Here is a 27991-nt window from a genome sequence, read left to right as displayed (position 1 = left end):
GAGCCCTCGGCATCTCCAACTTCCCAGGGGTTGTCGGAGAGTTGGAGCCCTCGGCATCTCCAACTTCCCAGGGGTTGTTGGCGCGTTGGAGTCCGCTGTGGCAGCCAGTGTGGAGTGCCTTCCAATCTAGGGGGCTCCCCTTCCAGCGCTGTATCGGTGATGTTCTGTTGGGATCCACAGGATTTTCACTGGCTAATTTTCAAAAGGAAATCCCCAGGCCTTTCTGCCCAGCCCGTCTTAGTCCGGGAGCTCTGCGCAAACCTCTTCCCCACTGACCCTGCTGGTATCGGAAGGATCCGTGTCATAGCTTCTAGCATCATAGCAACATGTAAGCCTCCACACATGACAAACGTAGGAGCATGAAAATCTGGCAAGGAAGACTTTGTCGACAGTTTGTTTTTTTAAAATCCAGGTGCCTGATTTATGTAAAACAGCACAGGGTTTTCTGGGTCCGGGGACATTCACCACAGGACTTTTTCAAAGTGCCCTGAGGTGACGACAACCTGCCTTTCATTTCCCGTGAGGCAACTCACCCTCCAAAACTGCTCTTAAAACATTTGAGACGCTGAGGAAAATGTAACAGATCCTCAGGGATCTCGGAAGAAGAAATGTTGTTTCCTAAATATAACTCAGGAGCCACCACTGGAAGGCTGGAAGACCACTATACTGAAATGAAAGCAGAGTCATAGCTTCCAAGTACTGATCCCCTGCGGCACTCCAGGCACTCACTGAGGCCTTCGGTGGTGTTAGTTGCCTCGTGCCGACTCTGACACACGGCGACCTTATGTATCACAGAACAAAGCGCTGCCCCGTCCTGCGCCATTTTCACCATTGTTGGTATGTCTGAACTCATTGCTGCGTGTCCTTACAATGCATCTAATTCACTTCATCTTCACATGGACTCCCTGAGGTAGGAATTATTTTCTCCATTTTACAGCTCAGGAGACTGTTCAGAGAGGTTAAGAAACATGACTAAGGTCACACAGCCGACAGCAGTCAGAGCTAGGATTTGAATCCAGCTCCGTGTGACTCCAAAGCCTGTGTTCTTGTCACTCTTCCACCCCATCTGACCTTCCAACATGTCCTCCTGGTACCTGCGAAGAACTTTACTGTAAAACCTCCAAAATGCAGCTTATGCTTTAGTCTACACACCTTCTGCTCTAGAACCCTCCAAAGTAAAAGAGAAGTAACGGTAACTTACTCAATTAACCTCCGAAGTAAAACAGAAATAATGATTATTATTATTTTTGATTATACTTTAGATGAAGGTTTACAGAACAAATAGCTTCTCATTAAACAGTACACACATTGTTTTAACATACTAGTTAACAACCCCACCACATGTCAACACCCTCCCTTCTTGACCTTGGGCTCCCTATTACCAGCTTTCCAGTCCCCTCCTGCCTTCTAGTCCCTGTCGCTGGGCTGTTGTGCCCCTTTAGTCTCATTTTGTTTTACGGGCCCAAACAGAAATATTGAGAAAGAAACGGCTGAGATCTGGTGCTCTGATACAGCCTATGTGGCATCTCAAAATTCCAGAAGGCTAGAGAGTCAGGTTGCAACATGTAATCCAGACATCTTCATTGTAATACCAGTTTATTTTGCCCATGGATTCTACCGCCATGACGTACGAAAGAGGACAGTGTCTACTGTGGGAAAAAATGGCAAGAATGAGGGCGAAGGTGCTGTATCAGGGATCGCAGAACACACTCAGGTAACGGCACATGCATGGAACCTAACTGTAAGGAGGGAGACCAGAGGAAACAAGAAAAGGCAGACAGTTGACGCTGAGTGATGAACACACAGGATTTCTTTGTGTGTGCTTGAAAATTTCCATTAAAAAAAAGTCTTGCCTAACGAGGTACAGTAGTCCAGTGACAAGGGCCAGAAGGCAGAAGGGGACAAGGAAGCTGGTGACAGGGAACCCAAGGTTGAGTAAGGATATTGTTGATGTGTTGTGAGATTGTTAACCATTGTCATAGGGCAACATCTGTAGTAACTTTTAAATGAGAAACTACTTTGTTCTGTAAGCCTTCATCTTAAGTGAGAGTAACAGCACAATTGGAAGAGTGTAGTCAATGTCACTGAACTGTGCATGTAGAAACTTTTGAAATGGTGTATCTTTGGCTATGTGTATTTTCACCAAAAAAAAAGGTTGAGAAGTTAGAGGGTTGACATGTTGTGGGGTTGTTAACCAATGTCATAAAACAATATGTGTACCACTGTTTCACGAGAAACTATTTGCTCCATAAGCCTTCACCTGAAGTACAATTAAAAAAAAAAAAATGAGGAAAAAAAAGTCATGCCCTAAAGCTAGATTACATCCCCAGAACATTAATGACCTAGGTTCCACACCTTCTTGGACACAGTTGTATAACTGCTGGTCACCAGCTTTCAGGGTAGAGGTCAAGGCTGAAATCAAGTGGATTCCCCTTGTCTGGTTCTTGCGCACTTCCTGCTGGCCCACCACCACAGTTCCCAACATGCCCCTCAGTCAAAACCCAACAGCAAAGTCTGCCTTTATAGGGATAAGAGGGTCGCTGAAACTGTTGTTTCTCAGAATTCAAAAGTCTGCTAAACCCCCAAGCCAGAACCAGACAGACGATAGGCTGAATTAGCACGGACAGGAAGTCTGTTTAGGGTCCCAGCCCAGAAGCTCCTATGAGCTGTTACTGCACAGAAGGAAGTTGGCAACAACCCAGAAATCAGAACGTGGCTATGCTGGGAAGGCAAATGACCCGAGTACTGAGCAAACTCCAAGCTCGTCCTTGGCGGATTATGGCCACATACCACCTTCTTCCTTTAACACCTTACAGGACAAGCGAGGAGACTAGCCAAGCCCTTATCTAAAGAAACAACGCCTCTTGCGAATCTGAGGGAAGGCATGTTGAAAAAGGTCGCAGTTATGGTAAGATAGCTTTGCTTGGTTCAGCCAAAGGCAAAGGATAGGTCTACTCCAGCCTTTAGAAAACAGTGAAAAGCAGGGTAAGCAAGACACCCGATGGGTTAAGTCAGTTTGTCTAGGGTGCAGGTCATCTGCAGTGGGTCAGCCCAGGAGGCTCAAGAACTTTGCCCATGAGAGGTGGGTCACAGGTACCCAGAGCTTTCCTCTTACACCTCTGACCACGGGTTTCACTCCAGCTCCATCAGCAATCTTTAAACTATGCAGCAAGGACCCCGTGTCCAAGGCGCAGGGCAGGAGAGAGAATTTGGACTCAGTCATGCGGCTCCATCACCACTATTCACAACACAACCAGAGTGCCCTCAAATGGCTTCCCACAACTGAGAACAAAATCCACATAACTCACCAAAGACTCCAGGGTCAACGTGACCTGGCCCTGCCCACCTCTCCCCGTCATCTCTTCCTGACTCACAAGCTCCAGTCACATTCCCTGAGATCATAACCTCATTCCCACCTCGAGACCTTTGCACTGAGCTCCCTCTCCTTGCCTGCTACTCCCCAAATCTGTGCGTGGCTACCCAGATCTCAGATCAAAAGCCACCGCCTCTGAGATGCCTTCCCTGATAACTCTCAGTAAAGCAGCACCTCCTGTCACTTTTCCACTGTACTTCTTCGTTGTCTTCATCCTTCTTCTCGCTGTCTGATGTTAGTATTTATTTGATTACTTTTTAATCATCTCTCTCTCCCCTGAGGAATGCAAGCTCCACAAGAGCAGGGATGGAACCGCCTGGTTCACCTCCATAACCAGAGAACATAGAACAAGGAATCCTTGTTGATGAAGGAACACTCTCTGGGTAGGTTGGCAGCCACTTTCTTACATACATACGCCATGAACATGCCTTTCAAACCAAAAATAAAGGCATGGTGCTTAATGAGGCTCTTTTTTTCCCTAAGATATGAATTTATATAGATGAAAATACATAAAACTAAATAGTATCTACATTTAATGAGGAGTCTACTTGAAAAAACCAGAATTACATAAAATTGGGGCAGTCCTGGAGAATCTGAGGTATACGGTCACCACAGATATGAAATTCAAAGTTTCTACTGTGCTTCTATTGTTTGATAGGAACCCTGGTGGTGCAGTGGTTAAGAGCTCGGCTGCTAACCAAGAGGTTGGCAGTTCGAATCCACCAGCTGCTCCTTGGAAACCCTATGGGGCAGTTCTACTCTGTCTTACAGGGTCACTATGAGTTGGAATCGACTCCACGGCAACGGGTTTGGTTTTTGTAGTTGTTGTTATTGTTTGATAAAGGAGCACTGGTGGCGCAGTGGTTAAGTGCTGGTCTGCTAACCAAAAGGTCGGTGGTTCAAATCTCCCAGCCGCTCCACAGGACAATGATGTGTCAGTCTGCTCCCGTAAAGATTTACAGCCTTGGAAACCCTATGGGGCGGCTCTATTCTGTTCTGTAGGGTTGCTATCAGTCAGAACCTATGCGACGACACTGGGTTTGGTTTTGGTTTATTGTTTGATAAATGCTTCCGATGACTCATGTGCTTTCAGCACTAAAGTGTTTCACCCTCAGATGACCATCATCCTTGTCACGGATAACAGAAAGAGTGCTCACTAGGGCAGGATGGGATTCCTGAGTGAGCGACTGGGTACACAGGTGGGCTCCTGGGTTCGTGCAGGTGCAGAAGCACCTCGAGCTCCGAATTCACAACACACAGTTCTGAGAGTTGGTGTGGCTTTGGGTTACATTTGTTCTGCATCCTGTAGGAGGGTACGTCACTAACTGCAATGCCAATCACCCAGGGATGGATTACCCAACAAGCAAGGTACACATGGGCTTACTTGTGCTTACTTACACTACTCTGTAGCCCACAATTTCAAAGATGCGGTGAAACCCATGTAAAACTGTGCACTACAGATTAGTAAGTAGACCCAACTAAGCCCCCACGCGTACTCTGCTTACCATAAGCTGGGGCACATGGTGCTAACTGGTTAATCTGCCCCTGCAATCACCTGACTGTTGTTAGCTGCTGTCAAGTTGGCCCTGACTCACGGGGACCCCGTGTTACAGAGGAGAACTGCTCCATAGGGTTTTCTTGGCTGTAATCTTTATGGAAGCAGATCGCCAGGCCTTTCTTCCAGAGCACTGCTGGGTGGGTTCAAACTGCCAACCTTTAGGTGAGCGGCCGATCACAAACTGCCTGTGCCACCTGGGCTCCTTACCAAGGGCCCTTACCAAAAAGCAGATTCTGATTCTGAAGTGGGGCTGGAAATTCTGCATTTCTAACACGGACACCTCTACTGCTTGCCAGAGGGTCATGGCTGAGAGATAAATCTCTAGCACTGCAAAATTATCACCTGCAGATGGGCTCTTGCTGAATGGCCAACCATGAGTGACCTGGTCTTCAAGAGATAAAACTATAGAGACCCTAATTAAGAGAAGCACAGAGAAACTTCTTGGGAACGAGATGAGTCAGCTGTCCTAATGTATAATAAACCAAATTTCTAAGGACTTAAAACAGAATCACACCACAGTCCTGACTTGTGTGCAGATTTGGGGGACTGTTTAACTCTGGTGTGAGAATTGTGAAGCACACTGCTTTCGAAGTTCGACCACTCTGCGGGCATGGGAAAATATAAAGGTTTGTCAACCATGTGTAGCAACAGGACTAATGTGCATCCACTTCCCCTTTCTAACTGTCGTGTTCCAGTTAGAAAACTGGTGTTTTGTTTTGTTTTTTTCTTTTTTTCTGGTTTCCCCTCCATACCACCAACCTTGTCCCCATGTACCGGCCCCAGGGAGGAGCTCTAAGGTGGTTGGTAAGACTCTGGGATATGGAATTGATCTGATGGGCGACACACCCACCTGTAGCCCCCTCCTCTGCCGCCCTCCGCTTGCGCTGCTGCCCAGAGTTCTCACCCCACTGGAGCCTCCAGCCTCACCTTCAGGCTCCGACAGCTGTAAAAAGAACTCGGCAGTGGCTGTATCGCTTGTGGTTCTTTATGTGTGAATGTCCTCGGGGACCAGGCTGGGAGTAGGAGGTGGCTGGAAGGGCATGGTTTGGGCATTCCTGCCTCCTTTCACAACCTTCCAACAATAAGGAGAGGACATGACCTATCACTGTCCGTGGCTTCCTTCCCAGTACTCAAAAACGTCAAAAAACACACCTGGCCTTTTTCCTCCAGCTTTTTATGTTCCTTTAGAAGTTGTTCCACATGCATCACGCTGTCTCCAATATCCGCAAACTCTGCTTGCTCTTCCAGCAGATGATCCAGAGCAAGTTTAACCTACAAAACACACAAGAGCAGCACAGAAATAGAATGACGAGCACCCGTCTGGAGGTATAGGTATGCTAGGACAACTAGAAAATCCAGAAAGGACCCTGGGCCTGTGCGCATCTATCTATACGGGCACATTTTTAAACAGTTCATGTACTTTCAGATTTAGCTGGGAGATGCGGAGATAGATGTATATGGAACATTAGTGCTACATTCAACAGATGCTCAATCAGAAAGGAAAAACCGCCATGCATGCCAACAGGAAAATGGGATTCTAGAACACTGTTAGCCCACTGAAAAAGTGAGAAGGGGGTGAAGAAGCAAGGATATAAAGAGGGAGCTGGATTAGAAGAGAGGGAAGCCCAATACCAAAGTGGTCAAGGGAGAGGCGATCCAGAGCTCATCACATCAGACAAGGAAGTTCTACTAAACGAGAAAATGGTACCTCACGAAAAGTGTGCTCGAAGCGTCGTAGCTGTAGGCACTGACTAAGCTTCAGGTGATGCTCAGACCAAAACTGACTGAATGCTTTTTCTGCTTCATCCAGCTGCACTATTAACCTGCCAAGAAAGAACGAGAGAGTGGCACTGTGGTGGCATGTTTCCACAGAAGTCCACGTAGGCCAACGTGGATGCCACCTATGTTCTCTGTCAGCATTATTAACGGTGGCATAGCTCCTGCTTATGAAAGTCTGTATCGTCTATGATGTCCTTTGTGCTCCGCCAGTTTCTCCACTTTCCATTTGCCAATCAGGACATCTACAGTGATAGGCAGAAACCTATCTCAGACGCTGTTGTTGCGCTTCAAAACGGGCCCCAGGTGACTTTACCTTTGTGTTTGTTTTTTCCCTAAAACTACAGGTAGGAGCCTGGTGGCACAGTGGTTAAGAGCTCAGCTACTAACCAAAAGGTCGGCAGTTCGAATCCACCAGCAACTCCTTGGAAGCCCTATGGCGTGGTTCTATACTGTCCTATAGGGTTGCTATGAGTCAGAATCGACTTGATGGCAATGGGTTTGGTTATTTTTTTCTGGTTTGGGGCTCTCCTGCAGCCCTGGCAGCATAATGGTTAGGAACTAGGCTGCTCACCAAAAAGGTCAGCAGTTGGAATCCACCAGCTGCTCCTTGGAAACCCTGTGGGGCAGTTCTACTCTGTCCTATACAGTCGCTATGAGTCGGAATCCACTCGTCAGCAAGAGGTTTGGGTAGGACTATAGGTTTGTAAAGCATAGCACACAGAAAAACTGTTATTTGTAAACAGAACAATAAATTTGCCTTGAAATCCTGGGATCAGAGTATTTCATAAGAGGAGAGAATAAAATTCTCATAAAAAGAGCTCTGTAAATGGATGCCAGATGGGTGTTTTATTGTCTCAAATACTACTCGTTTTTGGCCCCACCAAGACTCAACAGTAGCCTTTCCAATCTGTTCTTGGCTGTTTCAGATGATGTAGTTCTAGAGATTACCTCTGGGAAAAGCGATTCTACCCGCTCACTCACCTTCCTGTAGTAGCTATGTTCTCAAGTTCATTGGGATTGAGTTTGCTGGAGGGATTTTTGGTTGCTGGTTTTTGGATGCATGACAGCAATGTGGCACCTTGCTTTCTAAGTAACTTTAGCTCATCCTAGAGAAAGAAAAATACAATCTCTCTTAGAAGAAATTTAAAACATAATCCCATAGAATTTGAGACCAGGAGAATGACAGATTTTTTTCTCTTAAGAAATTCAATGTAGTTTTTAAAAATTAATCAATTTATTGGCAGAAATTTATTTCTTCGTAGGGAATACATACACATGACAAAAAACTCAAATTATACAAAATGGTATATACTGTAAAAAGCAAGTCTTTCTCACTTCTGTCTCCTAACCCATCTACTTTACCTTCCCAAAAGCAATGCCTGTTAAGTTTTTTGCATATCTTAAGATGTTGTTGTAAATTAAAAGCAAAACTAGCTAAGAAACTCTGGTTCTAACCCAAGATAGTGACTAGAAACAAGAAAATGACAGATATTGACTATTAATTTCTGGAAACTACCCTGCAGTTATAATGTAATAATTGCAAGTTGACCATGAAACTCTTTGTCTGTTCTCACCAATAAAGACCCCTCCTTCCCAGTTGTGGCCGTGCTCAATTACTGAAGGTTGGTAGAGACTGGCAGCAGTCATAGTTGGACATAGACAGATTTGTACTTCTAAGGCAACTCTATTCTGCTCTTCTTACATGAGGATGCTGGGCTCTGCAAAGGGGGCTGATGTGGCGCTAGCTCCTTTCAAATGCAATAGCTCTAGTCCTTGCACACCACAGGGCATCTCTCACTGCTCTGAGCCTTGATCACAAGTCAAAAGGGGTGGAGCCAGGTCTAAAATAGTGCTCTCTGGCATTGGTGGGGAGTTCTTAGTTTGGCTTCTAAGTCACAGGATGCTGGTTTAGTATGACCCTAACAGCTACAACAGACCCATGGTTCTAAGATTCAAACAAAACCATTTTCTCTGAGCCCGTGAACACCATATCTGTTCCTCCGGTCCCAGCCATCTCTCCAGCCTTCACACAGTAGAGAGCTCATTCCCCTTGGGAGGAGCTGTATACTTCCTGGAGCTGCTCACATAGAAATCCTGCACGCGCTCAGCCTCATGTCTTTGCTCCTTGTCTCCCATTCGACTCTAGTTTTTAGCCCCACTGAAAGCACCCCTCGTCCACATCCAGCCGCAAACCTGTCCCTGATGTTGTTGATGACACACTTGGCTTCTCTGATCCAGACCCTCACAATTCTCTGGACAACCCCTCTGGCTCTGTCCACTCCAGTTATGCCCAAGTTGGCCACTTGGCTGGCACTCCTGCCTAGGGATTGGACAACTCCCTTCTTCCCCACTCTCAGGTGCCTGCCCTCGTTTCTTCTTAACTCATCAATGCTCATTAAATATTTGCAGGTTGTATGAATTCATAAAAGTCTAAAGAAATCAGGTTGCAGATAAAGACGAATAAGGTGCAATGAAAAAAATTACTCATGACTAACTGTTCTTTCCCCCTTTTCCCTCCTCCTACCTACTGAAGGGAGTCCTGGTGGCTCAGTGATTAAGAGTCCGGCTGCTAACCAAAAGGTCGGCAGTTCGAATCTACCATTCTCTCCTTGGAAACTCTATGGGGCAGTTCTACTCTGTCCTGTAGGGTTGCTATGAGTCAGAATCAACTTGACGGCAATGGGTTTGGTTTTGTTTTTTGGACCCATTGAAGATGGTTCTGCTTTTCCCACTCAGTTTTGTAACTGCCGCTGAGCTCCCAACAGCTATCCTGGCATTATCCATCAACAGGTTATATACACACTTTTGTGATATACATGCTTTTGTGGTATACACGCTTTCGTGATGCAGAGCTACTGGGGAAGGTGGAGGGGCTAAAGAAAAAGAGCCTCATTGCTAAGAAGGACGCTGAGAAGAAAGATACATCCAAAGAACTGCAGAGTGTGAGGAAAATATGTGAGAAAGGGAAGGGGAATCTTAAGAAGTAATGTCGTATACCGTGTACCCGTCTTAGTTACCTAGTGCTGCTGTAACAACTACCACAAGAGGTGGTTTTAAAAATCAGAAATTTATTTTCTCACAGTTCTGGAGGCTAGAAGTCCAAACCAGAGTCTCAGCTGTGTTGATTCCTTCCTCATCAGCAGCCCTGAGCGTTCCTTGGTTCCTTGGCTTTTAGACAATCCTCACAGGCATCTGTCGTACCCTGTATGTGTCTCTGTCTATTCTGCTCTTTTTATAACTAAGAAGTGATTAGGTTTAGAACCCACCTTACACTAGTTATGTCCTCATTAACACAACGAAACAAAAACCCTGTTTCCAAACAGGAACACATCCACAGGTACCAAACCAAAAACCAAACCCGTTGCTGTCAAGTCGATTCCAACTCATAGCGATGCTATAGGACAGAGTAGAGCTGCCCCCAAGGGTTTACCAAAGTTGTAATCTTTACAGAAACAGACTGCCACCTCTTTCTCCCATGGAGCAGCTGGTGAGTTTCAATCACCAACCTTTTGGTTAGCAGCAGAGTGCTTAACCACTGCGCCACCAGGGCTTTTCCATAAGTAAACAAAAAAAACCCGTTACCATCAAGTCCATTCCGACTCCCAGTGACCCTATAGGACAGAGTAGAACTACTCCATAGGGTTTCCAAGGAACAGCTGGTGGATTCGAAGTGCCAACCTTTTGGTTAACAGCCAACCTCTTAATAACTGAACCACCAGGGCTCCATCTATAAGTACAAGAGTGAGTAATTCAACACATACTTTTGGGGGACACAATTCAATCTATAATAATTCCCTTCACACTTGAAAAAAAATACAAGCAGAGACACTTTGACCTGGTTATTGCTGTGGGACTAGACCACATGGTCAGCTTCAGGAGGATTACAAAAATCTGCCATCAACAGGGGAAGACTGAGGAACGATGGTACCTGGAAGGAGTAAATGTAAATTGTCCAGCTCCAAAATGGAGTTTGCCCTTGTCTACAGTAGTGAACATCCAAAATACTTAATACCTGTAGAGAGCAGTTACTGGCCAATTAGTACAGATTCAGATACAATGCTGAGACAGAGTCCCAAGGCTATCTGCAGTCCACGTGGTAACCCTTTAGCTGCTAGAATCATGAGGAGTTTTTTGGGTCCTAGGAAAGGGGTCAGGGAGGTAGACTGAGGGCACTCGATGGACATAAATGCTTAACTATTTTAACAATTAGTCCAGCTATCCCAGTGTGTACCCACTGAATATCAGTTCTGCTTGCACCATTATGGAAGCAAGCTGTTGGTTCAGAAGAAGACCCACTTAGCAAGGCATGAGGGACTACTTCAGGGTCAAAGGAATTGAAATTTTCTAGGGGGAATGGTTTTCTATGACAAGGGTAAACGTGAATGTAGACGTTCATTCATTCAATATACCTTTATAAAGTGCTACTATACGCGGGGTCACCATGAGTCAGAATCAACTCAACAGCAACTGGTGTATTATACATGCTGGACACTGTGCTAGGTTGTGTCGTGGGCAGGAAGTGGAGGTCGGAGTGAGAAGTGAAAGAATGAATCAGACCCAAGAGAATACGTGAAGGATTAATGCTTTATACTTCTTATTTTGCTTTTATTGTTGTTATTAGATGCCATCAAGTCGGTTCTGACTTATAGCGACCCCATGTACAAGAGAACGAAACCCTGCCTGGTCCTGCGCCATGCTCACAATCGTTGCTACGTTTGAGCGCACTGTTGCAGCCACTGTCTCAATCCATCTCGTTGAGGGTCTTCCTCTTTTTCGCTGACCCTGTGTCTTACCAAGCATGATGTCCTTCTCCAGGGACTGGTCCCTCCTGATAACATGTCCAAAGTACGTGAGACAAAGTCTCGCCATCCTAGCTTCTAAGGAGCATTCTGGCTGTACTTCTTCCAAGAAAGATTTGTTCATTCTTTTGGCAGTCCATGGTATATTCAGTATTCTTCACCAACACCAAAATTCAAATCACCAGTTCTTCTTTGGGTCTTCTTTATTCATTGTCCAGCCTTCACATGCATATGAAGCAGCTGAAAATACCATGCCTAAGGTCATATGCATTCTGACTCGACTCATAAAGTATGAGTCAGAATTGACTTGAAAGACAACAGGTTTGGTTTTTTTTTTTTTTTTGTTTTTGTTTTTTGGTTTAGGGTCAGATGCACTTAGTCCTCAAAGTGACATTTTTGCTTTTTACACTTTAAGGAGGTCTTTTGCAGCAGATTTGCCCAATGCAATATGTTGTTTGATTTCTTGACTGCTGCTTTCATGGGCGTTGATTGTGGATCCAAGTAAAATGAAATCCTTGACAACTTCAATCTTTTCTCTGTTTATCTTGATGTTGCTTATTGGTCCAGTTTTGAGGATTTTTGTTTTCTTTATGTTGAGGTGTAATCCATTCTGAAGGCTGTGGTCTTTGATCTTCATCAGTAAGTGGTTCAAGTCCTCATCGCTTTCAGCACACGAAGTTGTGTCATCTTCATATCGCAGGTTGTTAATGAGTCTTCTTCCCATCCTGATGCCGTACTCCTCTTCATATAGTCCAGCTTCTCGGATTATATGCTCAGCATACAGAATGAATAAGTATGATGAAAGGATGTAACCCTGACACACACCTTTCCTGATTTTATTACTTACCCAATTTCTGTCAATAAAATTGAACTCTACCATCCTGTTTTTGTTTATAATGCTAACTAAAAAATTCTAGGATCCAGAATTCATAATTTAGAGAAAAAAAAAAAGAGTCCCTTTCCTCTGCAGTTACTGAGAGTCAGATCTTCCTATGGTATAAAATTAGTTCAGAACACTGACCTGGTAAGGTGTTAACCGAAAACATTCGTGAGAATGCCCATGGCCTCTTCCTGTGCAAAACCGAGACGTGTGTGTGTGCACGTACGTGTCTGCGACCGTTACTAATTTGTTGTATGCTCTGGAAGTACAGTTTGAACAAAGCAGTCTTATAAAACCCCGAAGACTTAAAATGATTTCCAGATCCTATGGGAATAACTTGTAATGCTGATTGATTGACTTCTTGATTATTTGTTATCACGGTAAAATTGATGGAACTGCCATCTCTCAAGTGCTAACAGTATTAGTTTTGTAAAAAGTGCTGTGCCACATAACTAAAGGACCACAGGCCTTCAGAGAGGGGTTGCACTGGACTGTGGGACATAAAGTGATACTCGTGAGGAGTGTGCCTCTTAGCTCAAGTAGATACAAGAGACTAAATGGGCAGCTTCTGGCCGGAGGTGGGATGGGAAGGCAGAGAGGGTTAGGAGCTGGCTGAAGGTTGAATGGACATGGGGGATCAGGGGTGGAAAGGAGGACTGTGCTGTCACAGTATGGGGAGAGCAATTAGATTCATATAACAATGTATGTATAAATTTCCGCACGGGAAAAAATTAAAAATAAAGAAATAAATAAAGGACCACAGGCACTTTGCTCCCCCACCTTCCTCCATGACAAGAAAAAAGACCTATGGTTCTGTTAGATTTCTTACTTTTTTTAAAAAGTGAGAGCTTTATCCTATTTAAATGGACCCATGGTTCAGTGGCTCAAGTGACTAAAGTAAGCAGGGAGTTGAGAGCAGTAGGCCAAGGCCCTGTGTTTCAGGCCTAAAAAAGACCTGCAAAGAAGTGAGAACGACACCATTGTGGACACAGGAAGCAGGCCTGTGCCTTGATGATTTGCCTACAACCAGCACAAAATTACACAAGAAGAGCTGTTGTGCTGCGAAAGTCTACAGGGACATCAAACAAGGTAAGAAAAGTACGTATCTGTATGGGGTTTGTAGTTGTTATTTTATGTTGTCTTGTCTTGGGGCCTGAGGATCTTTTTTAAACTGAGATATAATTCACATACCATAAATTAACCCTTTTAAAGTGTACAACCCCACTTTTTTTTCCAGAACACTTTCATCACCCCCAAAAGAAATCCTGTATCCCTTAACACTCACTCCCCATTCATCCATCTCCCAGCTCTTGGAAACCACTAACCTACTTCCTTTCTCTGTGCATTGGCCTATTCTGGACATTTAATATAAATAGAATCATACAATATGTGGCCTTTAGTTTTTGGCTTTTTTCACTTAGCAATATGTTTTCAAGGTTCATCTCATAGCATGTATCAGTACTTCATTTCTCTCTATGGCTGAATAATACTCCATCGTATGGATATACCACATTTTGTTTATCCGTTCATTAGTTGATGGATTTTTTAGTTGTTTCCACTTTTCAGGGGCTATTGTGAATAATCTGCTAATGAGCATTTGTGTGCAAGCTTTTATAGAGAAATATGTTTTCAATTCTTTGGGGCATATGCCTAGGAGTGGAATTGCTGGGTCATATGGTAGCTTTATTCTTCGCCAACACCATAATTCAAAGGCGTCAATTCTTCTTCGGTCTTCCTTATTCCAAATCTGTCTTGGAGGAAGAATAGCCAGAATGTTCCTTAGAAGCAAGGATGGTGAGACTACGTCTCACATACTTTGCACATGTTATCAGGAGGAATCAGTCCCTGGAGAAGGACATCATGCTTGGTAAAGTAGAGGGTCAGCAAAAAAGAGGCAGACCCTCAACGAGACGGACTGACACAGTGGCTGCCATGATGGACTCAAGCATAACGATTGTGAGGATGATGCAGGACCAGGCAGTGTTTCGTTCCATCGTACATATGGTCGCTGAGTCATAGCCAGCTCGACAGCACCTTACAACAACAACATGGTAGCTTTACGTTTAACTTTTTGAGGAACTGCCAGTTTACGCTTCCACCAGCCATGTATGAGACTTTAAATCTCCTCACACCCTCACCAACACTAGTTATTGTTTATCTTTTTGATTATAGCTATTCTGACTACAGGAGCCCTGGCGGCACAGTGGTTAAGCACTCAGCTGCTAACCGAAATGTTGGAGGTTCAAACCCACTAGCTGCTCCACGGGAGAAAGATGTGGCACTCTGCTTCTGTGAAGATTACAGCCTTAGAAACCCTACCGGGCAGTTCTGCTCTGTCCTATAGAGTTGTTAGGAATCAGAATCAACTTGACGGAAATGAGTTTTTATTCTGACTATGCCATTCTAGTGCATATCTCATTGCGGTTTTGATTTACATTTCCCTTATGAGTAACGATGCTGAGCATCTCTTCATGTGCCTACTGGCCATTTGTATATCTTCTTTGGAGAAATGAGTATTCAAATTCTCTGCTAATTTTTAAATTGGGTTATTTGTCTTTTTAAGGTTGAGTTATAAAAGTTGTTTATATATTCTGGACACTGTACCCTTATCAGATATACGATTTGAAAATACGTTCCCCCATTCTGTGGGTTGTCTTTTCACTGTCTTGGTGGTGTCCTTTGAAGCATAAGCTATTTTAATTTTGATGATGTCCAACTTACCTATGTTTTCATTTTTTTGCTTGTGCTCTTGGTGTTACAACCCTAAGTCATGAAGATTTACAGCTATGTTTTCACAGCTACCCTATAGGACATAGTAGAACCGGGCCATAGGGTTTCCAAGGAGTGGCTGGTGGATTCAGACTGCCAACATTTTGGTTAGCAGCCGAACTCTTAATGACTGGGCCACTAGGGTTCCTTTATAGTTTTAGCTCTTACACTTACATCTTTGATCGGTTTTGAGTTAATTTTTGTATCTGCCTCCAGGTAGGGGTTCAACTTCACTATTTTCCATGTGTGTATCCAGCTGTCCTGTGGCCCAAGGATCTTAAGCGGTTTCAGTTTCCATGGTAATAAAATATTCTTAATCATTTCAGGAATTTCATTTTTTTCCCGCCAGCACTCAGGCTGGAGAAGGAGAGCCAAGAATGGTCCTCCAGGAACATCTCCTAAGTTGATTCTACCTTCCGGTGTCCTGTCTGCACAGACAGGGTCCCCCTGGTGGTAGGGTGAATGCTGCTGCACCTCCTGTGAAGTGAGGAGTAGCTCATAACTTGTTGAAGTTGCCTTTCCTCAGGAGATGAGAACCTCTCCTTGGAGGATACAATTCACAGAGAGCTTACGGCACCTGTGTGCGTGCCCTGACTATATTCCCTAACTCTTGACCCACAGGCCAAAGGCATACTCATGGAGAGGATGGGTGTGCACAATCGTGTCTGTGCGTCTCAGCCCATCAGGACTTCACTTTCTAGAGAAAGCTAACGCTACTGCACGTACAGAACTCTCAGGTGGTAAAGAAAAATCACAGAGAATTATGGTTTCCAAATCCTAGCTTGAAGCCTAGGTACCCACAGTCGGATTGGACAAAAAATAACACACTGAAACTGAGAGTACTCTGACTGCTGTTAGCTATCATCCAGTCAGCCTCTGACACGTGGTGCCCCCACGTATTACAGAGTAAAACTGCTCCACAGGGTTTTCTTGGCTGTAACAATCCCACAACATGTCAACACTCTCCCTTCTCGACCTTGGGTTCCCTCTTACCAGCTTTCCTGTCCCCTCCTGCCTTCTCGTCCTTGCCCCTGGGCTGGTGTGCCCCTTTAGTCTCATTTTGTTTTACGGGCCTGTCTAATCTTTGGCTGAAGGGTGAACCTGAGGAGTGACTTCATTACTGAGCTAAAAGGGTGTCCGGGGGCCATATTCTCAGGGTTTCTCCAGTCTCTGTCAGACCAGTAAGTCTGGTCTTTTTTTGTGAGTTAGTATTTTGTTTTACATTTTTCTCCAGCTCTGTCCGGGACCTTCTGTTGTGATCCTTGTCAGAGCAGTCAGTGGTGGTAGCTGGGCACCATCTAGTTGTGCTGGACTCAGTCTGGGGGAGGCCGTGGTACTTGTGGTCCATTAGTCCTTCGGACTAATCTTTCGCTTGTATCTTTAGTTTTCTTCATTCTCCCTTGCTCCCAAGGAGTGAGGCCAGTGCAGTATCTTAGATGGCTGCTCACAGGCTGTTAAGACTCCAGACGCTACTCACCAAAGCAGAATGTAGAACATTTTCTTTATAAACCATGTTATGCCAATTGAGCTAGATGTTCCCTGAGACCATGGTCCCCACAGCCCTCAGTGAATTCAGCCAGTCTGTTTAGAAAAGAAAACGGTCAACCTTCTCAGAAGCATTTACAGGAAATTTTTCTAAGATGTGTTCAGGCTTTCAACGTTTCAGGCCAGATCTTTGGATTACTCAGAGTAATCTTAGGAACACATTTCAAACTCCTTTTGTGTATGTACCAAGCTCCTTAGGGGGAGAATTTAACAATGCTCACTGATGCACAGAAAAATTCATTTGTCTCAGCCACTAGACTCTGAGATTTCCCTAACTAGACCATGTGTGCCTTGAGGTCTGTTTTTTTTTAATTTCCCTGGCATGTAGTGAAACCCACACCATCAAGTCGATTCCGACTCATAGCGACCCTAGAGGACAGAGCAGAACTGCCCCACAGGGTTTCCAAGGCCGTAACCTGTACAGAAGAAGACTGCCCATCTTTCTCCCACGGAGCGGCTAGTGGGTTCGAACCGCCCGCTTTTTGGTTAGCAGCAGAGCACTTGATCGCTGTGCCACCAGGGCTCCTTGCGGACACGCAGTGACGGGTACGCAATAAATGTTGAATACATGAACTAATCAAGGACCCAGCAAAGCAGTTTTGCAAATTCTAGGTCAGAGATAAAACCGTCCAGCTCTTCACAAGCTCCACAGAGTGAGGATACATGTAATGGTAAGATGTATCAACCTTCCAATCCTCGATCTGCTGCCCTGTTGAGGACTGGTCTCCTGTGACATACTCGATTCAGACTGCTTATGCTTCTCGACGCAGAATGGGGCTGACACACACTTCGTAACACCCCAGGAAGACTTCCATTTTCCACGACCTGCAAGAACCTGCCAAGCTCCCTTCTCAGCACGTTCAGACGGGCTTTCCTGAATCATTTAATGGTGCCTCTCCTCAAACCCATCCTAAGATTCTTTTTCTCAAATTAGTCCCCAGATAAAAAGACACGGCATGGAGAAAATGAAACAATAAGTCAGCTTAGCAGTCTGCCCAGAAATTTCACAACAGCTGCTGGGAAGCTTATACTTCAACAGCCAACTCCCTTCTCTCCCTCCCTCAGTGCAATTTCAGCCCATGTGGTCTTGCCTCATCCTAAGCAGGATCCTAGGAGCTCAGTACAAGGGCAGATCATCCAACAGGCTCGGTAAGCACAGTGCTTACTTTGCTTACCAGATCATCTGTAGTGAACAATTTCTTTCTTTCTTTTTTCTTTAATCACATTGAAGATTCTGCTTCCAGGAATGGCTGGCATCTGACTGTCTCCTAACCCCACAGCATCTTCCTACAGAATCAAAGCTTTTTTTCAAATTTACAATCCCTGATAGGGGTGGATAACCAGCAAGCAAGGTAACCACGGGCTTACTTACTAATCTGTAGTGAAATTGTTTACTACAGATTAGTAAGTAAGCACAAGTAGGCCTGTGCTTACCTTCCCTATTGGATACTCCGCCCCTGATGCTCACACACCTCATCAGGCAAGCACAAAGCTGGAATGAGTTTCCCTTTGCTGGGCTGCTTCTCACAGGTCTTACTTGCAATCCTCCCATATTCACCACCCAGCCTCAGGCCAAGATTTTTTCTCTTCACCTACTGCCTATCCTGGAAGTTGAAGATGTCTGCTGGCTGCCAAGTCACCGGAGAAGAAGGAAGGAGAGGTCTTAACTTTTAGGTCTGCTCCTGGCTCTCTTCAGGAGGCTGACCATCCCGCCGGCACGGGGGCTGGCCGCTGAGGCTCTTCAGGAGACTGACCCATCCTGCCGGCACGGGGGCTGGCCTCTGAGGGCCCACTCACCACTCACCTTCAGCTTGTCCCGCTGCCTTGTGTGGGCCATGAGAAGGTCTTCAGTGGACTGCACGGCTCTGGGCAGCTCTGTCTCGGCAAGGCAGGCCCCAAACATCTGGAGCATCTGGGCAGTGGTCTTTATTGTCAAGGCAAAGTTTTCGATGGCCTGGAAGGTCAGACAATCACAACCGTGTGGGAAGATTAGCACCGACCAATATTGTCTCTCAGTACAACAGCGGGAGACCTAACAACAAGGCAAACACTCGACGGGATGGACTGACACAATAGCCGCAACCATGGACCCAAGCACACCAATGCTCACGAAGGTGCCCCAGGGCCGGGCAAAGCTCTGTTCTGTTATTCATAAGGTCACCGTGAGTCAGAGCTGAAGCAACAACGACTAACAACCAACAACAAAGACTCAGAGCTACCGCTTCCCGAGTCCCTGCAACACGCCACACGTTGTACTCGGCGCTAGACGTCTGACTCTCATCTCAACGATCCCGTGTGGCAGGTATTTCATCCCCATTTTACAGATGAGAGAGCTGAAGCTCCAACAGGTTAGGAGAATTTCCCAAGATTCTCTTGCCAGAAGGGGAGGAAGGGAGGACTTGACCAAGGCCAGCTGCTTCGCATTAGGGGCTCCGTTCAGTAGCGTAAGAACACTCAACATTAAGTATGACTCAGGATGTAAACCTGGTGAAATGCTGAAAAGGGCAGGACCACTTAACCTTCCCTCTCAAAACTCTTCTCTTCTGTCTCCTACATTTCCCCCTTAACACTCCGAATGCCTGACACCTCTGAGAAGCTTGTCAAGTGCTGCTGAGAGGAAATGACAGTGGAGGAAAAAGATGAAGGCAGTGATTTCTGTCAGAAGGAGGGAAAGGCTGGGGACCTCTACCTTTCACTTCCCCTTTATAAAAATTTGCCTGTCCTGTATTCCTTCAACTGAGGACCTACTCTGCCATTAAATGGACACCTGCTAATGGGTTGGAGGCTTCACAGCTAATATGCCAGGTGAGATACCTGTATCTCAGCACGGTGTGTAGGAGACACACAGTCTAACCTAGAAAAAACGGAGCTGACCATCAGAGGAGTTACGTGAAGATGGGTGGTCTGTCAAAACCAAAAAACCAAACCCATTGCCATTGGGCAGATTCCGGCTCATAGTGACCCTACAGGACAGAGGAGAACTGCCCCATAGGGTTCCCAAGGAGCAGCTGGTGGATTCCAACTGCCGACCTTTCGGTGAGCAGCCAAGCCCTTAACCACTGTGCCACCAGGGCTCCGGGTGGCCTGTCAGAGTCCCACAAATCATTCCTCTCAGCCAGACTGGCACTGCCACACCCACTTCCCCTATTCCTGAGATTGTTTTGCCCTAAATGGCAAGCACATTCATCCCTGTCCACCCAGGGTATAGGACTTTGCCTGCGACCCCCTCTATGGACCATAAAGGGCTGCTGGATGGTAGGAACAGAGAGGCCCAGACTAACTTTCCTTTGGGAAAAAATGATCCCTGTTCCTGTATCATCAGAGAACACTTCTGAAAACCCACACGATGAAGAATGCACCAAATCTGAGGTGGCCCGTGTCTACACCAGAGACGAAGGCCAAGGCAGGCGGAACGAGGCTTCCAGAGCACTGCACGCATACTCTGTCGTCCGAACCCAAAGTCTTCTCTACTTCAACCATTTTCCTACTCAAAGTACTACTGTAGGTGGGATCCCCACCTGTTAGCCCAAGTATTTGTACACTCACAACTTAGAACATCATAGTACTTTTGGGCTGGAAAGGCAAACACCAATTTTTATTAAAACCTTTGTCTTAAGTACAACGAAGTTTTATTACTCTAACATCTGTATAAGATACTCATTCAGTGGCATCCAGTACAGGCCTAGGGTGAATAACATACTTAAAAAATCCATCTTATCAGGAGAACTTGGATTATTAAGTATTTGGCTTTACATGCACTGTCTCTTCCAGTGTATCTCAACAAGGTGTTATTATTACCAGCCCCACTCATTCCACAAATGAGGAAATTGAGGCATATTGCGACTAAGTGATTTCCCCAAGGTCATATAAAACATAAGGGGGAAAACCAGGCTCTGAATCCAGGTAATGTGGCTCCAAAGCCAGCACTCTTAGTCACAAGGTTATGCCACCTCTTGGCAGTCAAAACTAGATGTAACCATGGAAAAAATACCTTGGCCTTGATCACTAAAGACTTAGAGTCCAGATTCTGATCCTGTATAACTGTGATCTTGGATAAGCCACATAATGCCTCTTAATCCCAGTGTCCTCGTTTGAAAAACAGGGATAGCGCTTGCTCTATTTTTGCAGGAATTTGTTGAGGATCAAAAGGAATAGCAAATGTGAAAGGATCTTGGGGACAGTAAAGTACTTTACAAGTGTAATCATAATAATAACAAAAGTAACAACTCAGAGAGTCAGGTGTGAGGCCCAGTTTCAAGGCGAAGTCTGGGGAGGGGGCGATAAGAAAGACTAGCGTGTCAGAGTTACAGGTTTCAGTACTGGCTCTGCCGTTTGTGACCTGAATTTGGGTTATACAATGATCCAGGTATGGATCCCTCCATGCTGAAACAGCCAGTGAGCTCGCGGCTCCTCAAACCTCCGTGCTACCCAGGACCTTCCTTGCTCAGACAGAATGTACTTGATACTTGAAGACATTTACTGAATGAAACAAACAAGCAAACTCAAAACTCCACAGTGTAGTCAAGAAAGAAATCACAAGGGAAACTAGAAAATATTCTGAGATGAATGAATATGAAGACACAAAATACCAAAAGTTAATGGGATACAGCAAAAATAATGCTTAGCTGTAAATGCCAACATTAAAAAAGAACAAAGGCCTCAAGTCGATAACCTAATCTGCCTTAAGAAACTAGAAGCATAGCACACTAAATCCAAAGTGAGCAGGCCTACAATGAGATACCATCTCACACCCACCAGGATGGCTATAATCAGAAAGATAGATAGTGAGTGTTGGCAAGGATGTGAAGAAACTGAACTACCATATGCATTGCTGGTGGGAACGCAAAATGGCACAGCCCATTGGAGAAATAACCTAGCAATTCCTCAAAAGCTAAACACAGAGTTACTATATGACTCAGCAATTCCACTTCTAGGAGTATACCCAAGAGAAATAAAAACATATGTCGGTACAAAAACTGGTTCATAAATGTTCAAAGCAGCAGTATTCAAAATAGACAAAAAGTCGAAACGACTCAAATGTCCATCAACTGATGAATGGATAAACAAAAATGTATATCCATACAGTGGAATATTATTCTGTTAAAAATGGAATGAAGTACGATACATGTTACAACATGGATGAACCTTGAAAACATGCCAAATGAAAGAAGCAGATCACAGAAGACCACAGATGGTATGATTCCATTTACATGAAACATCCAGACAGGAAACCTATTGCGATAACAAGTAGATGAGTCGTTGCCTAGTGCTGGGAGGTGAGGGGACGATGGGGAGGAACTGCTAACGAGTATGGTGTTTTTTGGTGGGGGGCAATAAAATGTTCTAAAAGTGATTGTGCTGACGGTTACACGACTCTTTGACTACACTAACAATCACTGAATCGTACATTTTAAATGGGTGAATTACATGGTATGTGAGTTATATCTCAATAAAGCTGTTGTTAAAACCACCAACTCCACAGTGTAATCTGAGAAAGGCCCCATAGCTCTGCCTGTTCCCAAATCTCTCTCTCCCCAAACCGAACATGGTCCAATTTCCCCATCCTCCTTAGGATCTGTGGTCTTTGTCTCAAAACTGTGGACGATAAAATGAAATGCCATCCTGGAAAAAGAATAAAGTCAGAGGCTTCCTGTGCAGGTCACCTATTAACTTGACTCCATGGTGGTTGAGAGATACGGCTGCTAATCAAAAGGCTGGCAGTTCGAATCCACGAGTTGCTCCTTGGGAACTCTATGGAGCAGTTCTACTCTGTCCTGTAGGGTTGCAATAAGTCGGAATCCACTCGACAGCAATGGGTATGGGGTTTTATAAGACACAGCAACAAATTATAATATATACAATTATAATCTATGGATGGGTTTGGTTCCTTGTTTTTTTATGGGTCAGATTAGCGAATAATCACCTTGGGAATGGCACCAAGAACCGGACCCTGACAGGGTGACTAAAAAGAGCTGGACTTGAGTCTTGGCTCTGTCACTACTTGGTGATACGACTTCGAATAAGTCATCTCTTTACTCAGAGGGTCAGTTTTCCTGACATGTAAAATAATCTGACTGAAGCCAATGACCTGTAAGGATTGTTCAGCTCTGACATTTTATGAGTCTCTCTTCTCTTCTTCAAAGTCCTGAAATCCAGAAATGACACAGCCACAAAAAAAAGTAAGAAGGACATATATATATATGTACACACACACACATCACTCATATAAAATATGTGTGTATCTACATATTATATAATTATATTCCTAACGATATGTGTGTGTATAAAATATATACATAAAACATGTAAAAAGTACGTAAAGAATGTCTGTTTTTTCAATAACACTTAGGTTTTAAAGTTCACGATACTGTGTTTAACGTATCCACAAACACGAACCACGGACACCAACTAGCCTTTGGGGATGATATCTGTGTGTGTGCACCTGTCTGCTCAGGCCACATCTTTAAATCATCTAATCATCATGACCTCAACCTTTTCTACCTCTCTGTGTTCTTAAAAAAAAACAAACCTGTTGCTGTCAAGTCAATTCTGACCCCTGGCGACCCTACAGGACAGAGCAGAACTGCCCCACAGTCTTTCCAAGGAGTGGCTGGTGGATTTGAACTCCCGATCACTGGGTTAGCTGCCTGAGCTTTCAACCACTGTGCCACCAGGGAACTATTTTTGTCTTTGATGTCATGGTGGATTAATTTTTTTCTCTTACTTGTTGACAATCTGTCTTAATTCAAAATGGGTACGAGGCAACTTGAAAAATGAACATCATAAAATAGAGAAATCAGAACAAAGCGGGGGAACTGGCTGATAGGACAGTAAATTCTTCTGATTATTAAAACAATGGACTAGAAATTTAGGAGCTGAAGAAATAAAGCCTAGAAACACTCGGCTTTCTACACTTTATGTATTTTAATAAAACTGCATCCCAGGGCAACTCTTCATTACACTCACTCACTGATGACATTACCTATCAGGTTCCCTCCATATCTTTCATAGTTAGCCTTATTTAGAACACTATGTTTGTGAAGAACTTTGCCATTCCTTTTTTCTTCATAAGATTCCCGCGGAGTTACCACTATTGTAGTCAAACTGATGAAAAGGTTAAAAGGCTCTCACCCAGGCTGTGGGTTGGGGATTACATGGTGTCTTAGTTATCAAGTGCTGCTATAACAGAAACACCACAAGTGGGTGGATTTATTTTCTCACAGTTTAGGAGGCTAGAAGTCCGAATTCAGGGCGCCAGCTCTAGGGGAAAGCTTTCTCTCTCTGTCAGCTCTGGAGGGAAGTCCTTGTCTATTCTGAGTTCTGCTTCTGGGAAATCTTCATGTGCCTTGACATCTCTCTTCCCCCACCTCTGCTTCTCTCACTCCGCTTCTCTCACTTGCTTGTTTAATCTCTTTTATATCTCAAAGAGATTGACTCGAGACACACCCTACACTAATTCCGTCTCATTAACGTAACAAAGACAACCCATTCCCAAATGGGATTGTGACCACAGGCGTAGAGGTTACGATTTACAACACAATTTTTGGGAAGACACAATTCAATTCATAACGCATGGCATATAAAGAAGTGAGGGAGGAATCAGAATCCATAGCTTCGAAATAAATATACTGCTTCTAGAAATTTATTTCCATTTAATTTCCTTTTTAAAAATAAAAATTCTAATCTAAAACAGGGTGACTTCTGCATAATTAAATGTAGTCCAAGTGTTAGTTGGTAAACGCTGTCCATGTTTCACAAGCGAGCAGATACAGAGCAAGAAACAGACAGCGAGTGGACACAAGCGTTCAGCTGCCAAGCTGCCCTTGGAGTAGTGAATGGAACTGCTGATTTTGCTTAGAAAATCTACTCTTTTCAATGGGACCAGGGGAAAGGAATGAGCATTTTACTATTAGGTGAGTTTCAATCTTATTTTTTTCCTCAATAATATTACTGACTCAGCTAGTTTAGCAAAATAACCACCAATATGACCAAACAGGAAAAGAAAAACAAACCAAACCCGCTGCCGTCGAGTCGATTCCGACTCACAGCCACCCTACAGCACAGAGTAGAACTGCCCCATAGGGTTTCCAAGGAGCGGCTGGTGGATTCGAACTGCCGACCTTTTGGTTAGCAGTTGTAGCTCTTAACCATTGTGCCAGTGTTTCCAGGAAAAGAAAAGAAAAGTAAAATATTACATACCAGGGGCTTTCACAGATTCCCTACATCAGGCTTTCAGGTGGCTTCTGTTAGTCCAGGGTTCCTCACCATCAGCACCTTTGACATTTTGGGCCAGGTCGTTCTTTGTTGTAGGGAGTTACCCTGCGCACTGCAGGATGTCTAGCAGCATCCTTGGCCTCTATCCACTGGACATTCCCTTTGTTCTCCAGCCCCTCCCCAGGTGATGACTATAAAAGAGTCTACAGACATTGACAAATGTCCTGAGGTAGGCAAAACTGCCCCAGCTGAGAACCACGGTGTCAACAAAGTGGAAACAAGGTCAAAGAGCTTTAGTAGCTCATCCAAGGTCAGACAATAGCTAATGGTGACAACATTTAAATGAAGCTTGGTCTGATTTCAAAATCTGTATTCTCTGGTGGGTCTCAGTCTTGTCTGTGCATTAGAATCATCTGGGGAGTTTTGTGGGATGCTAATGTCTGGGTCCTGTCCCAGATCAAGTAAATCAATTTCTCTGAGATTTACCAAATCAAAACCAAACCAAACCCGTTGTCATCGAGTCAATTCCGATTCATAGTGACCCTATGGGACAGAGCAGAACTATCCCACAGGATTTCCAAGGAGCGGCTGGCAGGTTCGAACTGCCCGCCTTTTGGTTAGCAGCCGGGCTTTTAACCACTGCACCACCAGGGCTCCAAGGGTACTGGTATTCTTGAAAACTCCTTGGGGCACCCATGCCAGTGTACAGTATGCAGTGAGATAAGGGTAGACAGCATGACAAACCTCAAGCCTTAACCCTTTCACCATATTTCTTCCCCAGCCTGTGGCTTAGAAAAAGACCCAGCATTCCCAAGGTGAGGAAGTCATGGGCAGTGCACTCCCAACCATTGATCCTTAAGTCCTCCATCCTCTGGAAAACAAGGAGAGACTGTGAAAAGGGAACACAGGTTAGTACTCACAGTTCGATGATTTATCCACTGACTGTGGCGATATTCCAGAGTTCCCCCTAGCTCCTGTGTGAGCTGGCTTTTATCAATGTAGCCGTGAAGGTCAGAGGCAGAATTTAGCAGGATGATCTGTAAAGGGAAAAAAGGAATATATTCCTCACAGATAATCAAACAGTAACTCATCTAGGTTCTACTATTAAACAATATTTCAACTTTGCCTTACCAGGTATTTATACCCAAAGACGGTTACTACATCCAGCAGGACAAAGTTTAAAGTCCTTTCCATTTTCCCTCTGAATGGTGGATACCAATACCTCCTGTCACGAAGTGGTAACTTGGACCAAGGAGCTCAGCTCTAGACTCCCTGTTAGTCAGGTCTTGCTTCAAGTGAATTTTTGTTAAGAATGTTCCCAGTCTAAGGTATACTCTTCAGGCACCAAAATCAAGTGTGGTGCTGATGCCTGAAGATTTATGACAAGAAACTCAATAAAGGGTAGCCTGGTGAATACCAAAACAAAACTGGAATACAGGGATCTCCCGAGGAGAATGCATTGAAAAGATTCACTACGCTGACGCACCCCCACGAAGAAGGCTGGTGTCTCAATTTATCTTGTACAGAGAAGATTTGGGGGTAACGGGAAGAGTAGGTTTTTATAAACCAACAGTCCTTCCGATGAACACACCCCAAACGCCCACATCTAGAAGAAGGTTTAACACGTTCCAAACCACCGTTTTCTACTTCTCGGCAGCGGACTGGCCGGTGGGCCTGCTCTAATTCACAAGGATTGAACTGCACTCTCCCCTTGCTCCTCACCAGGGGCAACAACTGCCCCACTGTTGGCCAACTCTCTCTGAAACACATCCCCCTGGAAGTCTTTAACTAATGATCTTGTATTTCTTCACTTCCCACTGATTATTGTGAAAATTGATTCTTGGACAGAGGACAGAAGAATACAAACTTTCTTCAATTATTATACAGTATTAGTCAAGTGGCAATTCCACTTTGGAAGGGAAAGAATGTAAGTTAGTGCCCAAAGCCTACAGGAGAAAATAAAATCATAGAACAAAATTGACTTATTCATTCAACAGATGTGTACTGAATGTCTACGAAATGCCAGGCACTGGGGGATAAAGTAGTAAGCATGACAGGCACCATCTTCAAGGAACTTACAGTTTAATGGGATTTGATGGTTATGATATATTACTATCTAAACCTTGTCTGGCCCCATGTCCTCTTCTACTTCTGCAAAATAGTTGGTGAATTTTTTAAAATGTTTTTATAACATGAAAGAAAGAAAAACAAAACAAAACATGAATCCATCCATATATGCCTTTTATTCCTAAAAATTTTAAACCACCTTTGGTAGTTTCAACAAGGTTTTCAGTCTTTCTAAAATTAGAAATTACTGAACACAAGGCAAGAAATTGCCAAGTTAAAAATGTATTCTGCTTCTAGGAACATGAGTTGCTATGGTAACACCTTGGGAATTCCTTTTTAAAAAATACCAATGTGCAACATCATATTAACCAAAAGTAACTTTGACCCACAGCCTGGCGTTCAGAAACACGGCCTGCCAAGCTGCTCATTTTCTGCCCCATTTAACCAAGCAGGAGAGGGAGGTGGGCTTTCTCACACTTGCCAGGACTCTGTCCGCTCATGAGGAATTTGAAATTTTAATCTAGGGGAAAATTAAAAATAAAAGGAAGATACTGGAAGGTTCAATACTGTTAATACATGTAAATTGTCCCCAAATTGATCTGTAGATTCAAAACAATCCAAATCAAAACTGCAGCAGACTCTCTTGCAGAAATTGACAAGCTGATTCTCAAATTTATATAGAAATGTAAAGTACACAGAATATCTAAAACAATTCTGAAAGAACAAAGTTGGACGACTCACACTACCTGATTTCAAGACTTACTATAAAACTACTGTAATCAAGAGACAGTGGTGAAACTTTGGAAATCGATTTGGCGCTTCCTTAAAAAGCTAGAAATAGAAGTACCATACGATCCAGCTATCCCACTCTTTGGAATATATCCTAGAGAAATAAGAGTCATCACACGAACAGCTAATATGCACACCCATGTTCATTGCAGCACTGTTCACAATAGCAAAAAGATGGAAACAACCTAGGTGCCCATCAACAGACGAATGGATAAACA

General features: G+C 44.3%; 1 protein-coding gene across 1 annotated transcript in view; it reads right to left on the bottom strand.

Moving 5' to 3' along the window:
* Positions 1 to 27991, bottom strand: part of MCF2L2 (MCF.2 cell line derived transforming sequence-like 2) — a 235619-nt gene that overhangs the window by 122221 nt on the left and 85407 nt on the right. The window contains 5 exon segments of the mRNA XM_004382342.1: positions 6084 to 6203; positions 6640 to 6754; positions 7692 to 7816; positions 18508 to 18657; positions 25838 to 25954. Coding sequence (XP_004382399.1) covers positions 6084 to 6203; positions 6640 to 6754; positions 7692 to 7816; positions 18508 to 18657; positions 25838 to 25954 — 627 coding nt within the window.

Source organism: Trichechus manatus, unplaced genomic scaffold, assembly GCF_000243295.1.
Source record: "Trichechus manatus latirostris isolate Lorelei unplaced genomic scaffold, TriManLat1.0 scaffold00092, whole genome shotgun sequence".
Taxonomy (NCBI): domain Eukaryota; kingdom Metazoa; phylum Chordata; class Mammalia; order Sirenia; family Trichechidae; genus Trichechus; species Trichechus manatus.
This window is presented reverse-complemented; position numbering and strand designations above follow the sequence as displayed.